Here is an 18,045-nt window from a genome sequence, read left to right as displayed (position 1 = left end):
GATATACATCAGTGTAACCCTACTGTAAAATATTTTGACTACTGTTTTTGGTGTGACATCACATAGAAACGGCTAATTTCTCTGGCTTAATCTCTCATGGCTGAGCCTGATCGGACGTGTATGCCTTACGCCAAATCATCTGTGCAGAATACAGCAACAGTACACCAAACAATCGACTGATGTTGTATTATTCCCACTAGTTATAAAAAATGGATGGTACTCTCCATAGCATTAGCCTGCTGTAGTTGTGCTGAGACTGCTCAATGCTGAGCTCCATTGAGAATAGGTTTAAAGGGGTTGAATGCCTTCTGCTGAGGCAGGGCATCTAGCGACCCTCTTTACATGCCGTGTGGTGCGGCCCACTGGCTTTGTGTCGCCCAACAATGATGGCACCGGGGCACTACAGCCAGGGAAAGATCATTGTTCGGTTGGCCAATGGAAACGCAACAAATAGACATTTATGTGTGTACGCATGTGTGTGTATATGTGTGTGTGTGTGTGTGTGTGTCTGTGTGTATGTGTGTGCATGGTAATGCAGAGGTGAATGCATGTCGAGTGAATGTCTCTTTCACACCTAGCTTTTGCACCTGCTATTTGACCAAGGGGAGGGGGACGTCACACAAACAAAGAGCCAATCAGAGATTAGCCGTTTGGATTTATGCCAGGGGTTTTAGGCTTGTAAACCTTTAGTACAAGTGGCAAAAGCCAGTTTTTTCAAAAAAAAAAATCAGCTGAGACGAAATGCCCTATACACCGGCTGGCTTTTTCTGCGACCGGTTGATCCGGGAACGAGAGAGGAGAGATGGGGAAGGGTCCGTCAACAAGCCCCTCCGCTTCAGCGGCCAGGACTTCAACACCCTGAAGCAGGAGTGCCTTCAGAAGAAGAGCCTGTTTGAGGATGACACTTTCCCCGCCACTGTGGAGTCCTTGGGCTACAAGGAGCTTGGCCACAAGTCCAACAAGGTCAAGAACATCGTCTGGAAGAGGCCCAAGGTAGGAGGGGAGGTTAGACGGGTTGGCACATGGAGAGGCGCGCTGGTCGCAAAGTTAAATAAAGAGGGGATGGCTCTCACGTGTGGGAGGTGGGACGTTTTCTTCGGTTTACAGCAACGTCAAACCTGTGCATGGAAATAACACTTTTTTTTCCCATCCTGATGAGGGATTATTTTATGCTGAAAACTAATATTTGAGGAGGGAAGCATCTCTCACTCCTGCTCCGTGGGATTTTACCTGGAGATGCAGATGTTCAACAGAGGCACATCTGGGATAAAAAATACTCCCCACCTGGATGGAGTGGAGTCATGTTGTGGCTGCACAACCTGAAAGTGTCAGAATGCCTATAGATGATTAGAAAATGTCATCAGAATGTAAATGTTTTATATTTGCTTGGTTTACTGACACTTAAGATTTCAGTGCTTTTATCATGTTGGAGTTTAACAATACACTATCATGGATGTTTTATTGTTTCCCTATTTAGCGACATCTGTAATTTTGCCCAAAACAGTATTTGACCAAAATAGATCACTGATGTCAGGTTGATTTTTCATAGCTTGGTTAACTCCATTCTGTGTTTATGACTGTCTGTCTGCAGGAAATCTGTGAGAACCCTCAGTTCATTGTGGGAGGAGCCAGTAGGACAGACATCTGCCAGGGAGATCTTGGTAAAAAAATATTCCTGTTATTATTAAATTGTTATAATAATAACATCCCTATATATTCGTCAGGAGGAGTGGTGTCAACTCACATTCAGCTTATTCAATTCAGGAAGTGGATTTTCTTCTAATTTCAAATGATTTAGGAGGAATTCAAAGGATTTAATTTAGATTTTCAGTTCTAAACTGTAATGAAGCAATTGAGAATGAACCTTTCATTAGTTTGTCAATGTTGTTTGAATTGAACTGAATTGAACCCCAACCCTAAAGATGTATGTGTGCTGACACGTATGGAATGATAAAGAGGAAAGAAAAAAAAATCCACCCTAAAACATTTTAACACTGTTTAAGAAAAAACACGTATTGTTGATGTACATGCCATTTCAGGGCCTGTGTTGTTGTTTAGTGGAGTATTAACTTATTCTGGGGGTTGTTGTAAGTCATTTTGGGAAATGTAGGAAATCACTGAGGCAGAAGTTACAACTCCCCATCACAAAATAACTCCTGAACATCACAGATTGATGATATTTAACAGTGTAAGAGTATCTGAACGTCAGAAAAACCCGTTTTTAGCTTCACATACAGTGTGACCAGATTGTGCAAGACATATGACAGACAGTGAGCTGCACATACAGCATCACTCTACATGCATTCGACATTCAATCTGCGTGTGCATTCGGCCAGCATTGGGATAACAGGGTAGCAAACATCCCATCGATCCCCCACACACGGCCTCCCCATATTATGCTTACTCTTTCGGAAGGGAATCCAACCAGCAGCACTTCTCATTGTTGTCCTGTCCAGGCCACAAATAAAGGGGAGCAAAAAGGACAAAGGTCCAGGCAGACGCTGTTGCCCGCTCCCTGTTGAAAAACTTACATTGTTCCCAGCCGAACAGCCAACAATCTGGCACACACCTGGACAATCAGAAAACCCACACTCAGCACTCACAGGTGGTCTTTTCCTCCTGCAAAACAAAAAAATGTCCAGCGGAGAACTTGCTGTCGGTCTTTGTTGTTGTTTTTGTTGAAATCACAATGGCCAAGGTACAGTAGGTACGGGCCTTGGCCATTATTCTCCATGTTGAATGGAAGACAGGTGACAGTTTTGAAAGGTTTCCAACTATAAGCAGTTTTAGGATACATTTTCAAGCATCTAAAGGCATCAGAAAACTTAAAAATGTTGAATTTTAACAATGAAAAGAACTCAAGTTTTGCTCTCTTTTTTGTGGGACTGAGGGATCAGTTTGATTTCTGATTCCATTTAAAGAAGCAAATGTTGCGTGAACAAGAATAGCATGAAAGGTATTGGGAAAAGCCGTACCAAATCTGAAGTATCAGAATCAGTGTTGTACCACAAAAGTTCAAATAGTACCCCGCCCCAAAACTGACTACTTTGATTGATACCATTGAACTCCCTTCAATTCCTTGAACTTTAAACTATACTTGTACACATATTAGAATCGCTTATATGTCCAAAGCTAGCTGAAATGGCCATTCCTGTCAAGGTTACTATGACTCCAATGTATGTTTTTATGCCTGTCGTGAAAATTGCCCAGCTGTAATAAAAGTAAATGGAACTGGCTTGAATTGAATTAAATGTGTTTTTTTTTCTCTTTCAAGGTGACTGCTGGCTGCTGGCTGCCATCGCCTGTCTGACTCTGAATGAGAAGCTTCTCTACAGAGTCGTTCCTCAGGAGCAAAGCTTCTCAGAGGGCTATGGCGGCATCTTCCACTTCCAGGTCAGAAACAGCGATCTAATTACCAAGTATTCCCACATCGCCCTCATTCTAATATTCAGTCCTTCCTTTTGCATTTTGTCCTCTTATACTGTGTTTAGGATCAAGATCAGGTTTACTTAAAAAGATGAGGAAAATAACGTATTTTTGTGGACTCCAGAAAGACGAGCAGGCTCCTCAGTGGCAGCTAATGATGATAATAATTAAAAATAAGAAATAAAAATGAGAATCAGAGTGTTATTAGACATGTAATGGCTGTAGGAATTGGACTTTGTGGGTTGCTCACGTGGGTCATGTTAAATATAACACAACAGGAAATTAAAAAAGAAAAAAGACATTTAGAAAATAGGTCTTTTGGAAGTTGTATGTAAAAAAAGTTGTATATAAGTCGTAAGTAAAAAGTATACATTTTTTCTATACAATATATTACACTACACTATGAAATATACACAAGAGCCCTCCATTTGAAAAGAAAAAAACTGAAATATATATATGAATCTAGAGAATATTGTACTGGGTTCTGTGGAGTGGGTTATATAAACGGAGTAAAAAAAACACATACTTAGAATAAAATATCAAACATAACAGGACTTTTAACATTACTAATAACTTAAAACATTACATATTACTAAACAAAGACATAATCACAGTGAAGGTCCACTGATTAAAATGTCTGTAGTTTGTTGAAGTTGTAGGAGGGTTGTTTCTCCCCCCCTCACCTCCCTGTGTGTCCTGCAGTTCTGGCGCTATGGCGACTGGGTGGATGTTGTCATTGACGACCGCATCCCAACCTTCAACAACCAGCTGGTCTTCACCAAGTCTGCCGAGAGGAACGAGTTCTGGAGCGCCCTGCTGGAGAAGGCCTACGCCAAGTCAGTTTGTTTTAAGAAAATAATTCGGAGAAGAGCTCATATACTGTATTTCCACCAGGCAGATATTGGGTGTTTTCTAGGTATTTACTGAATATTTAGCTTTGGCTTTGTTGTTTGATGTGTGGACTCCCACTTGTAAGAACAAGGCTCAACTGGATATTTCTTAACCACAATGTGATAAAACACCCACTTATTAGACTGGAAGACAATTATTAGGTGCTTTACATATTGCACATACTGCATATTGCACACTTTTTCTGGTGTTTTTTTTAGTAGATTTATCTTTCCGACAGGTTGTATCAGTACCTTTGATATATATAACCAGCTACATACATGGATTTTTAAACTTTTCCCCACTGTTTAAAAATATTTTTTTTTACTTACGATCCACGCTGATTTTGTGGGCTTCAGTTTTCTCTAAGCTAATAAAATGTTCCCTTTTTGGGATACTTACCATACTAACCTCCTAATAATCACATTAGGGTTAGGCCGATATATGGGGCTGATATTTGCATTTTATTAAATATCAGATATTGGCCAGTCATGTTGTAAAGTTTTATAATCTTACATCATTAGAAAAGTCCAGTCAAAAACTCTTGGCTGATGAAACCACGGATTCAATTGGCCTTGCACTTTTTACAGTCGGTTGCTAATGATGTTGGTGATGGAAGAATTTAATGCGTATTCTACTGTTGCACTCATTGTAATTCATATACTAAGTGCCTAAAACCTACAGTAGATGTAACTGTACCTTCCATGCTCCCCTCTCCTCTCCAGGCTGCACGGCTCCTACGAGGCCCTGAAGGGTGGAAACACCACCGAGGCCATGGAGGATTTCACCGGAGGAGTGACTGAGTTCTACGAGATGAAGGAGGCTCCCAAGGAGCTGTACAAGATCATGAAGAAAGCTCTGGAGAGAGGCTCCCTCATGGGCTGCTCCATCGATGTGAGTCTGATGTTTTTTTTTATCTTGGCAGGATACAAAGGATACTGAAAGTCTGTGATTGCTTTTACTGTATCTTTCTGTCTGTTTCTGAATAGGGAATTTTGCAGAAACTGACTTTTAGGTTTATATTCTGCAAATTAAGGGTAGACCGATATATCAGTTTGGCAATATAATAAACCTTTAACAAAGATTTGATATCAGACAGTTAATGTCATCCTCCACTTATATAAGAGAGGTGAGGAAATGATTTTATTTAACAGCTTTAACAGAGACCGTCTGGAAAACCTGCAATGAAACCTGCCTTTCAGAGTTGCTAACCAACATAAAACTTGTTCATTTACATGGGTTTCAGTGGAGAGTTTTAGTGTCCCATGATGGTCCAAATTCTGTTTCAGAGGCTTTTCCACCCTGACAACTATACAATGTTGGGGAAAACACTGAATTCTTGGATTCTTTTGGCATGAAAATGGTCAGATTTTGAATATCAGCACAAAATATCAACTATTGGCAGCTTCAGTCCAAAAATATTTATAAGATACAACATATAAGGTATAATAAGATATGCCCATATCAATCAAACCCTACTGCAAATGTATTGCACAAAAACATTGCGTTCCATAAAATTTTCTTTCAACCATCCGAGACAAAGCATCTGAATGATCTTGTGGAATTGCATTTTCTTTGGTTTTGAGAGTTGATGACACAAAACTCAAATCACAGGGAAAGATCTTATACATTTTAGAAAAAAATCTGCTTTTGCAGCGATTCTACCTAAAAGCCTGTTTCCCCTTTGCAACCACCTCTCTTTGTTAATATGAGTTTATCTTTAAATGAAATGTTCGGTCGGTTTCCAGTCCTTTTTATCCTAAATGTGTGCCGTCTGTGTTTTCTGTATCTCCAGTCCCTGGTTCCCGCTCGCTTTGAGACTCGCACTGTGACGGGACTTGTGAAGGGTCACGCCTACTCTGTGACTGCAGTGGAGGAGGTGAGACAGACCGCTGACTGAGAACACAACAATAACAACAATAATACCACAGTGATTCTGACTGTATGGCCCCGCATAGCTGAGTAGGGCACTAAAACGGCCGAGGTTAGAGACGCGATTCACATTGGAGTCACCGATGCTGAAAAAATGAAATCATGGTACCATAAGGCTTGTTGCATACACTTGTTCTCGATAATGTAGTATTTAAAGAAAAAGTAGAATATGAATATGAGTATGAATATGAGAATCTGCACCGTTTTCAACTTTGTGTGTTTCCACAGTGTAAACAGTCCCAGCAAAAGGACGCTAAAGTGCGTCTGGTGCGCCTCAGGAACCCATGGGGTCAGGTGGAGTGGAACGGCCCCTGGAGTGACAAGTAAGAGTTTTTTTTAACCATCTTTACTCTTCATTTCTTATTTTTGGTCCTGCTTTGCCGTTATAGAAGGCACAATTATCACACTATCTTATCATTTTAATTTTGTATTTATCATAACATTTAGCTCAGTTTTCTGTTAATTGTGTCATAATTTCTGAATATGTCATTGTTTTTCATATTTCGCTCAGCTCTAAGGAGTGGACTTCCCTCTCTAAGACCGAAAAGGACAAGCTGCAGCATCAGAACGCCGAGGATGGAGAGTTCTGGTCAGTGGCATATTATTTATGGATGTGTATTGAAAACCTATACCAAACAACACTAGTGAAATTTTGAATCAAAATCAAAGGGTATTGAAAAGCTTCAAAATGTTGGATTCCAACAACGGGATGGTATATATACTCTAAATTATGGGGATTTGAGGAAATCAATTGAATAGAAAAGCAAATGGCATATCTACTTATTTCACAGAAAATCACATAAGGTGAATTTCACATATCAACTCTGGTATCAGTATAACATTTTTTCCAACAGTACAAATACTATTTTTTATTGTCAGGAGAACAGGTGCTTCATTCTTCAGAGAATTTTCTATTGGTATTAGTTTAAAGATGTGGAGATTTTAGCCAGATCCTGTCCCTGTCTCTTCCTTGCCCGTCCAGGATGTCATTCGAGGACTTCAAGAAGAACTACACCAAGATCGAGATCTGCAACCTCACCCCCGACGCCCTGGAGGACGACAAGATCCACAAGTGGACGGTTTCCGTGAACGAAGGCCGCTGGGTGAGAGGCTGCTCCGCCGGCGGCTGCAGGAACTACCCAGGTACCTCAGCAACATGTCCACCCCTCTGTCTGAACTCACTTTTTTATCCCACACAGAGGAGAGCCTTGTCTCACATAGAGTGGCCTAATTTTTTTTACCTTTTGCAAATCAACGCACCTCAATTAAAGATCACCAATGTTCATCGTTTAGTATCTCTAAAATGTAGAATATGAAGTCTGAAAGAGCTTTTTGTCAGCTCAGGGCTTAAGTTCCCTTCTATCCGTTAAAAAATCCTGTTGAAAGAGTAGAAGTGTCTTTTTTTTTTTTTTTTTTTTTTTTTCAAATGGTGGACATCTCATTTTGGACCACCACTCTTCATATAAACATTCATACATTCATTCATTAATTTATTAATTTAGAATGAATGAAATAATTAATTAATGCATTTTGTCATCTAAAGACTTAAGTAACCTCCTATCCTTTTAAAAATGGCCATAATTGTGTTTAAAGAGTACGGACGTCGCTTTTTTCAAATGGTGGATATCTCATTTTGGACCACCACTCTTCATATAAATTCCTATTATAAAATATTTAGATGTGTTGAGGAACACAAAAGACAGGGAAAAAAATTATCTCAAGAATTCAAAATTAATCGAAGTTATGTGCCGAAAAAACCCCAAAAGAAATCCTAAAACGAAAAACCCCTAAAAGTCACACCTGTGAATACTTCCCAACCTTCCTGCAGACACTTTCTGGACCAACCCTCAGTACCGCCTGCGTCTGCTGGAGGAGGACGACGACCCCGAGGACAACGAGGTGGCCTGCACCTTCGTGGTGGCGCTGATGCAGAAGAACAGGAGGAAAGAGCGCAAGATGGGAGCCAACCTGTTCACCATCGGATTTGCCATTTATGAGGTGATGTGCTGTTAGACTCCCACTGACCGGTCAGAGATAGAAAACAGGCATGGGTGTTTTTTTTATTACACTGACAGTTCAGAGGAAACTTTCCAGCACTTGTTGCATTGTCCTATGTGGCAAACCCCACCCCTCTCTGCACTGCAAAAAATCCCCATTCGAACGACAGTATATATGAGTTATATTCTGTTATTCAGTCCTAAAATAAAAAATAAAAAATAATCTGCCGATGAGGTTAGATAATTTCACTTGTTTCCAAGGCAAATCAACTTTTGTAGAATCAAGTTTCATTTTCTTGATAGTAGTGCAGCGATCTGCCTTATTCTGACTGGTTTCATCACATTCACACTCACTTCTGGAAAACTCCTGAAACAAGTGAAACCACACTGGAAACAAGTGGAGTTATCTCACCTCACTGGCAGGATTTTTCTCTTGTTTCAGGAAAAATAAGATTTGAAGGCTGAATATGAGACTAAATGACTTGTTAAGATGGACATTTTTTGCAGTGTGGCACCAAAGTAGGATAAAATAAAACATAAACCGTGTTTGGAATTGCCATTTGACCCAGTTCTGCCTAGAAATCCACATAATAACAGTCACGAATGACACATTGTAGAGTGAATTTTATAGGTGGAATTAAATTTGAGTTATTTAGGCAAAATTAATGCTTCCCATTCCCATTCTAACAGCAAAAAAACAGGATAGTGCAGTTGTTTTTTTTAATATATATATATATATATGTGTTTATTGATTTTTGATTCAGAAAACATTATGATTGCGTCGAAGCAACACACATCAACAAAAACAACAATTAAAAGAGGGACAAAATCAAAACAAAACAGAACATCTCGGCTCACAGACTCACACATTCAAACAGGCAAGTGACTCAGGAATTACATAAAATAAAAATAAAAATAACAAATAGCTAAATAGCAGGTATCACACAGGTCCATACTACATAAACTCTCTTGTAAGAATAGCAATAGTGTGAGATATCTAAACCAATATTTAACATAAAAGGCTCCCATGTTCTACGAAATACATTGTCTTTGCGATGTAACATGCATGTCAAATAGTCCAATGATACATATTCAAGTATGACCTTATGCCAATATGTTTTAGATGGAACTTTGTCTGTTATCCAGTTCAAAAGAATGCATTTTCTTGCACAGAATGTTAGCATTTTGTAGAGTTTCCCTTTATATTTATCAGTAATAAAGCCATTCGGTATCCCAAGTAACATGCATAGTGGACGATAGTGCAGTTTTAACATCATAAGAACAATATACTTCTTTTTTTTGTTTGTGCTTCCATCTGACATAAATACTAATATTGCCTCTGTCTGTCCATAGGTGCCAAAGGAGGTAAGGAAGGAGTAAAGGAAACTCTTACAGTGGAGCATCAGTTTGCAAGTTGTTTTCATACCCCGCACTATTTCTTTTTCACACCCACATTTCCAAGTTTGAGTACTGTTTAAGTTTTTTATACTACAATCTTGTGTGACTGCTGTGACCGTTTTCATCCATCATTTTTATCAGAAAAAATTTTACATTACACTCCAACAGCTTGCCATGGTGTCCCACTCTTTTCCTCTCCATCCCGCCTTGCAGATGCACGGCAACAAGCAGCACATGCAGAAGGACTTCTTCCTGTTCAACTCCTCCAAGGCCCGCTGCAAGTCCTACATCAACCTGCGCGAGGTGACCCAGCGCTTCCGCCTGAGCCCCGGGGAGTACGTCATCATCCCCTCCACCTACGAGCCGCACCAGGAGGGCGAGTTCATCCTGCGAGTCTTCTCCGAAAAGAGGAACACCTCAGAGTGAGTGGGTGAGGGCGAGCCGGGCGGCCTGCAGGGGGCGAGCCGGGCCGGGCCGGGCCGGGCCGGACCAGGAGGGAACGGGTTCATAGTCGTCCCACCTTCAGAATAATATAGAGCTACAGTTGCCTCTGTTTAGTTAGCAGATGTTTATTCCATTCTACTGATGTTCTTATGTTTCTTAGTAGGGCTGGGTATTGAAAAGCGACACATACCCATACTGTACTGGCTCTGGGTATTGATATTGATTTTAAGTCATCAGAAGGTATTGAAAGATATCAGAAACCTTGAAAATCCTAAGTTTGTAACTAGTTTATATTCTTTTATTTTTTTAGGAAATAAATTGAGCATGGTCTGATTGTATTTGGAAAATCAAGTTGCGCTGTAACAGTTATTTCAGTTATTAGTTAGTTATTAGTTATTAGTTATTAACAGTTATTTTATTTTTATTAGTTCAGTTTATTGTATAATGAAAAATGCATTGGTTCAATGCTAAATTTGTTCAGGTATTGAAAAAAGTAACATTTCAGAAACAGTATCAAACCTGAAGTGTTAGGATCCACATTGACAGAGTTAAGAAAATTAGTAACGATAACCCAGCCCTATTTGTTAATATGTAAATTAGCAATAATCGATTAGCCTGGCCCTTTGTGTATTAGACATTTTACAGTGTGGGTTTGTGTGGTTGTGATTGGGGTGGGGTTTGTTTGTTGGGGTACTTGGGGATTTTGGGGGTGGGGGGGATAAAAACCACCAAGGACAAACAATTTTAACGGCGATTTGATTTGTAGAGCTGGAAGAAATCGGCCCCAGTTCGAAGCTGTTATGGAATCTTTTTTAGGACAAGATTTGGGCATGCTCCGGTAAACATTTCCTTTCAGTATCTTAAATACTTCATACTCCAGCCTCAAAAACATCCAAACCCCCCCTGCTGCCCTGGAGGACAAGACAGCATGCAGAGCTGGACTGCACACTGCTGGACCGGGACCTGGCTGAAAAACCTGGCTGTAAATCTAGCTTTGGAAAGGATGTGCACAGCAAACAGCCCTCTCTGATTTAAATAGCCATATTTGGCTTTAGATCACACCTGGGTCATTTTTGTAAATAATAAAACACCAATAGTGTCAGTTTTAACCTACTTGGAGCACCAGATGGGTGGGGTTTGCCACATAGAAGGTTAATTCAGTATAGTTTTCTTTGATTGACAACTTATCTGACACTATCTGAATTGTCCTGATGCTGTAAACCCCACCCATCTGGTGCTCCAAGTAGGTTAAAACAAACTAGAATTACTTGCAAATGCATTTTGACCCAGGTCTGTCTAAGATTAGAGTTTCTTCCATGGGCTATTTAGGCATTAACCCTATCAATAACCCTAAACCTAGATCTGTAGCAATGGACTTCCAACTGTGAATTGATATAAAGCCCCATCTAAAACAAAATGTACAAGCATGGAGAGGAGGCCTGCTGCAAGCAAGATTGACAAAAAGAAGAAAAACCAAGATCAAAACAAACTCTGAATAGAAGAAGCAACAGGTGGTACTAGACTAACACATTTTATTCACAGCAGGCTAACACGGTAAGAGTTTGTGGTTTCATTTTGCCATTCAAGTCATTGATATGGGTATGGGACCATAAGCCTTTAGAAATTGTGAAATAATACAGTTAAATGTCATAAATCTTATAGATGACTGATAAAGTAAGACTTGCCTTTAATAGCTGATAAAAGTAACTTGTTGATTGGCTGTTGTGTTGTGGAGGGATAACTGGACAGGCTTATGGTCCAGATGAGATGGTAGGTCTGTTGGTGTCACCATGGTGACTGCTGTTTGTTGGTCTTCACCCAGGGAGATAGAGAACAGGATCGAGGCCGACCATCCAGTGGTGAGTTTTCTCTCTCTCAACACCAGAGTTTGGACATTGTGCAGTTTTCAGTGGAGTAGCTGAATTTTCAGTTGCTTCGGTTCTTTTTAACTCATGCATCGGCAGCCATGTTGGCTCCGCAGTTGTGTCCATTGCTAAGCAACTTGTTATTCTATGCCAGCTAATCTGTATATTATTGGGAATATTTTAAGATTTTTATGAGGGGCATTTATTAGCTGTAATAGTTATAATATGTATGATAGTAATTAGCCATAATATATGATCTATCATCTTCGGGCAACATTCCTAGAAAAGGGGCTACAACAGCCTAGCCAAGCTCTTTCTAATCAATTGCTCTGGCCTTTACCGTACTGATTTCATCCAAACTGATAAGCATTACAGATTACCTTCTGCAAATGCAGTATATCCTCTAACCAATACATCATCTAAAGGGCTTAGAAAAGAGCGCAGCATTGTTTTGTATCATAATCCTAACTGGTGTTGTAGCCAACCAAGTCACTACCATCAGTGTCAAACATTTATTAATGCTATTCCTTCAATAAAAAAAACAAATGGATTTTTGGTGGAAAAGTGTGCATGGCAACTATAGTTCCCAAATATTATTAATAATAATGCAAAATAATATAGACAATATTCACAATAATACATAATGAGGCAAACATTATTCATAATGATGCAGAAAGTATGGGTGCAAAAAGGAGCTGATCACATCTTTTTCCTCTTTTCTTCTTCTCCTCCTGCTCTGTGGTTGCATGCTGCCTCAGCCGGCTCCAGCCTCGGCGGGGGAAGAGAGCGAGGAGGACCAGCAGTTCCGGACGATCTTTCAGGAGATAGCCGGGGAGGTGAGTACAGGCAGGACGGGGGGTGGGGGGGAGGGTCTGTCTCTCTCTTCACTTTCATCTGTCTAATAAAGGCAGAAAAAGCCAAAAAAATATTCTTAAAAAAAGAATAATGGGATGCGATTCCTCTTGAAATGTTAATTTCTTATCAAATATTGCTTTTAACTGCTTTTTATAAGTTGAAAGTAGTCAATTTAGATGTTTTCATTTTGTTATGGAGGGGAGCCTTGGTGATTTCATTATTGTGAATTGAGAGTCTGAACTGATTTCATCTCCACATTAAATACTGGACAATACAAAGTTGTGACTGTAGACGTTTATTGTATCTTTACAGCTTTCAACCTATGGCTGGATGACCTTTAGCTATTACTCCCTCTGAGGAAATAGTATATATTATAATAATAGTAAAGGGCCGTGTGTATGTGTGTGTCTTGGAAGGATATGTGTTGTTTCAATTGCTGTCTCCCTCTCTCTTCTTCTACTCTTCTCCCCTCTGTCTCTCTCGCAGGAAATGGAAATCACAGCCAACGAACTGAAGAATGTCCTCAACAGAGTGGTCTCCAAACGTGAGTCCAGTCCTGCACTAAACTGTTTTTCATCGCTACATTAACACTCAGCGGTTTCACATGTGATACCACCATCAGTTTTAGCTGTTCTCTGCCATTTTGAAAGATGTAGCAGTGCAGTTTGGGGAAGGGGTGGAGGGAGAAACTAGAGCAGAGCAGTAATTTCAATGTCTATGATATCACCTTGTAAAGAAAGCACTCAACTACATCAAACACTAAAGGGAGATTTAAACCACTAGAGGGAGCAACAAGCAGTAAATATCTCTAAATCTAGAAGATTAGTTATATGTGCACATTAATATCAGGACTTTGAACGTGACTGATGTCTTTCACTGTGTGTGCATGTGCAATTACTCGTTAAAGGGGCATAAAGTAATCTATGAAGTGAACTTGAATCTTTGAACATCAGGAATTGCAACAACATTGATAGAACTAGTTCACAAATCCTTCACAAATCTCTGGCTCTGAAAATGCAAATATATTGGGAGGAGAACTGGGAGCGTCTTGAAACTTAGGGGCTGGAAAGTGAGTTTTGAAAGCCAGAAATTTCAGCACCTGGCCAAGTAACTGAGTCACTGGTATTGATCAACAACCCTCCTGCAGATATATTATGGTCATTTTGGGCTATAGGGCAGTAAAAACCTTATTTCGGAAACATTGCCCCTCTAAATCTCTTACACCTCTCCCTCTGTTTGTGCTCCTCCTGCAGATAAGGACCTGAACACAGAGGGCTTCAGCCTGGAGAGTTGCAGGAGCATGATTGCTCTGATGGACGTATCCTTTGTATCGAGTGCATCGGGCCGGCTGTGTTGTCTGTAGGAAGCACAACCTGCCCAGACCCACGGCAGGGTCTATGATGGACTTCCACTTGCCCTAGACCTTGTTTCACTACATTTAGAAAGTCATATTTCACTTTGGCTTATATTATTTTTCAGTACACTTAGCCGGTGTGGTTTTGACATCTAATCGTATGTGTTACCCGGAGTGTGTAAATGGCTGTTTTTTCCTCCCAAGTCTCAGGCAAACTTGGGCCTTGAAAAACAATGCAGAGCACAGAAAAAATATCTTTTATTTTAAATGTATGTGTTAGAGGTATGATTCCCAAAGCCAATGTTGATGGTTGACTGCTCCAAATGATGTATATAAGTGCTGAACTCTATAAAGGTTATAACAAAAGATTTGCACAGTAAATGTTACTCTTAAGTGAAATATAAGTTTTAAGCACACACAGAAGTACTTAAGAATTGAAGCAGTTTGAGTTGACTTGGACTTGTACATGTGAGTTTTGGTCTTAACTGCCTCTGTTCAGATGGATGGGACAGGTAGACTCAATCTGCAGGAGTTCAGACATCTGTGGAACAAGATCAAACAGTGGCAGGTGTGAATGCGGCTTTCTCTCTCTCTCTCTCTCTCTCTCTCTCTCTCTCTCTCTGTCTCTCATCACACATTTCCATCTCTCTTTCTCACTCTCATTGATGTCCTGTTTTCAAATCACAATCAAAACCTCAAAAGGATAACTACATCTAATTCCATTCTGAGATATATATTCGCAGATGTGCATTTCATCCTAGAGTGTAAATCACAATCAAATTTACAGTCTTTAAATGATGAGCAGCTGAACCAGCTACTATCAGTAATTTTAAGACTTACTTTCAGCGTTCTCCCTCTGAAGGCTTCAGCTGAGTGTTATATGTTACTGTGCGCATTGAATTCACACTTGCTCTCTTCCAGGGAATCTTTAAGCACTATAACTCAGACCAGTCCGGTAGCATCAACAGTTACGAGATGAGGAACGCTGTCAACGATGCAGGTAATAACATCTACATGAAAACGCCAAATTCTTAGGATGTTTATTATATGGTTACAATATTTGAAGAAGACCTTTCCAAAATGCTATAAATCCATTTTTCAAATCAAAATTAAATAATTTAATATTTCTATTAGGATTCGACTGATAAGGGTTTTTGATTTCCGATACCAATATTTTTGACCTTTAAATAGTCAACAGTAAACAGTAGGAATCATTCACAGTCTGTGCTGCAGATGACCTGAATTGATCCTCTAACTGTTCTTGTCACTGTACAGTCATGTGTCTTGTGTCCCGCTCAGGCTTCCGTCTCAACAACCAGCTGTATGACATCATCACCATGCGCTACGCAAACGAGAACATGAACATCGACTTTGACAGCTTCATCAGCTGCCTGGTGCGGCTCGAAGCCATGTTCAGTAAGTCTGTGACCAGGAACCACACCACCACAAACTAATACATGGTCAGATTTGAGTTGGAGAAATCCAGTGTATTACAATTTAGAGCAGGTAATCGGTAACCTGTAATAGATTACATTTTGAAAGTAACCTTCCCAGCCTGGCATCAGTATTTCAGGTGGGCTGTCCCACATGTTAAAGAGTTAAGGACCTCTGGTACAAACACACAAGATAGAATAGTTTGTTCATTTTAAACTGGTGTAGTCTGCCTTTTTCTGGGTTCCTAGTCTTGATGTTGGATGAATTACTAGACCAGTCAAGCCCATTACACTTTAAACTGATTTGACAATTAAAGCTACATGAGGCAAGACTTTTATGTAAAAGTACTCCAGTCTTATCAGTCTAAATCACAAAGTGGGGTTGCAACAGGGAAAAGCATCCTATCCTCACTAACTGAGACCCTGTATATTCAACCTATTTGCCCAAATTAAATTCTGCTGTTGGGTATGGACACTGGTGGGAAATCTTCTCTTCTCTACCCGAAACTTCAGAGTGAAATCCAATCTGTCTCCTAGTCAGCAGTGAGCAACACTCTGTCCTTGACTCACCAACGTTAGATCTTCTCATCTCTCATCCCTTTGGTTTCCTTTGATATAAAGCCATTTGCCATTTGGAGCTGCCAATATGCAAAGTTGCCTAGTGCAGCTTTAAATCAGTGCAGAATGCTTCCTGGTGTTTATGGTGGATGGAATGCCAGACCAGTTCAGGCTAATGCAGTTTAAATAGGTTTGGCAATGAAACACCTGTTATAATTTAATACAAATAATAATAACAACGTCTTAGATGAGGCGGCCCACAGTAGAGTTGAGTTGAGTCGAGCACAGCTGCAGTGTGACGTTGTGTTTCTTTGCAGGAGCGTTCCAGGCCTTCGATCAGGATGGAGACGGTATGATCAGACTCAGCGTCCTGGAGGTAAGAGCTGTGAGCTGATATTGTTGGGTATTTTCCCAAACCAGACACATACAGTACAGACACGCATTCATATCTGTGGGCAGCAGATCTGCAGGCCGGTCTGGGGAGCCACCTAGTAGTTCAAAGGTGCTGCTTTGATTTCCAGCTGACAAAATCCAGTACTGCTGCAGTGTGCCTGAATGAAGGCACCTACCCACCATGTATATGCACCAACCTGTTGCAAGAAAAGCCTATTTTAAACAAGCTAAATAACAGGATACAACACAATAGGCAGACGTTGTATTTGTAGCTGTCCTTTTGAAAATAAAGCCATACATATATATTAGGGATGGGACGATATGCTTATCTCACGATACGCGATATGAGGTTCACGATTTGATACAACCATGATACGATGTAATAAATAAATTTCAGTGACAACAAAGTCTGACTCTGCAGAATTATGTTTATTTCTGAGCCACAAATCTTTCTAGCAATGGGATTGGCTTGCTAGAACGTAAACAATTTAAAAACATCATTACAAAGTGACAATAATATAGTTTCGCTTGTGAAATTGTGACGGTCAAGCCGTCTCATTTATCATTACTGCAGCAGAATAAAATATAGCGAACATCGCAATTCATTTTTCTGCCCCATGATACGCATCGTCACATTTTTGCATTGTGATATACTGAATTTCAATATATCATTCCACCCCCAATATATACAGTTTTGAAAGCGTTTTTCCCCTAGAAATATTCTCTCGTTGGGATGGAAAGGCAGTTGAAAGATTATATTCCGCAGCCAGACCTTGTGTGAAAGAACCTGTGATGGGTAGATGCCATGAAGCAAGTGTACTGAACTGAACTGTCTGTGTGCATCTTCTCCCCATCTTTCAGTGGCTCCAGTTGACCATGTACGCCTAGAAAATGCCCATCCTCTCCCAGGTGAGCTCCACTCCATACGAGGACCAGAACTGCCAGCCTTTACCTCATGATTCACTGTGCCCGACCACCGTTAGCTCTCATCCACCTCACCTCCACCTCCACCCCCCCCCTCTCCCTCCCTCCCTCCCTCCCTCCCTCAGTCCCAAAACAGCAGCTCTTTCCACACCAAAATGTGCCCCGCTCAACAGCAGCTACCACTTCACTTCCCGTTTCTCTCCCTCCTCTTTCCACTCCTTATCTTCCTTCTTCCTCTCCTCTTTCTAGGTCTCAGGCCCCTTTACATTTCCTTTCCTTCCCTCGTCTTCCCAGTTATCGCTGAAATATCAGTCTCCTTTGAGTCATCAGCCTTGTTTTGATTGATTTTTTTTTTTTAACAACACCCTTCCCATAACACACGTACTTTTCTCAGGCATCAAAACCACACACAACCTCTCTTTTTCTGTCACAATACCTCACAGATGCTCTCCCAGGAACCCTTTTCTGTACAGTAGTATTCACTGTTCATCTCTCTAATATCTGCTGTAAACTTCTCCTCCTCCTCTTTCCTCCTTTCATCATCTTTTCCATCTCTGACATGAATCATACTGAAGTGG

General features: G+C 40.4%; 1 protein-coding gene across 4 annotated transcripts; it reads left to right on the top strand.

The window, feature by feature from the left end:
* The first annotated feature begins 741 nt into the window (after positions 1 to 741).
* capn3a (calpain 3a, (p94)) lies at positions 742 to 17,495 on the top strand. 4 transcript variants are annotated; one of them, XM_071519601.1, is made up of 21 exons: positions 742 to 993; positions 1,592 to 1,661; positions 3,275 to 3,393; positions 4,129 to 4,262; positions 5,040 to 5,208; positions 6,110 to 6,193; positions 6,475 to 6,569; positions 6,758 to 6,835; positions 7,229 to 7,389; positions 8,075 to 8,244; positions 9,597 to 9,608; positions 9,855 to 10,063; positions 11,908 to 11,944; positions 12,709 to 12,786; positions 13,292 to 13,349; positions 14,059 to 14,123; positions 14,659 to 14,727; positions 15,081 to 15,159; positions 15,459 to 15,575; positions 16,468 to 16,526; positions 17,405 to 17,495. In XM_071519601.1, the coding sequence occupies exons 1-21, from the start codon at positions 742 to 744 to the stop codon at positions 17,429 to 17,431; spliced, it is 2,142 nt and encodes a 713-aa protein (XP_071375702.1). In that variant the 3' UTR covers positions 17,432 to 17,495. The 4 variants fall into 4 exon arrangements, with proteins under 4 accessions (XP_071375702.1, XP_071375695.1, XP_071375686.1 ...); XM_071519594.1 differs by having other exon boundaries at positions 14,059 to 14,132; XM_071519585.1 differs by having other exon boundaries at positions 12,709 to 12,846.
* The last annotated feature ends 550 nt before the right edge of the window (positions 17,496 to 18,045 follow it).

The sequence above is a fragment of the Centroberyx affinis genome, unplaced genomic scaffold (assembly GCF_046629955.1).
Source record: "Centroberyx affinis isolate AG114_WGS23_722 - 3 ecotype Tasmania unplaced genomic scaffold, CSIRO-AGI_Caff_v1 ptg000058l_1, whole genome shotgun sequence".
Taxonomy (NCBI): Eukaryota; Metazoa; Chordata; class Actinopteri; order Beryciformes; family Berycidae; genus Centroberyx; species Centroberyx affinis.
The sequence above is the reverse complement of the archived record's forward strand: the minus strand, read 5'-3'. Positions and strand labels throughout refer to the sequence as shown.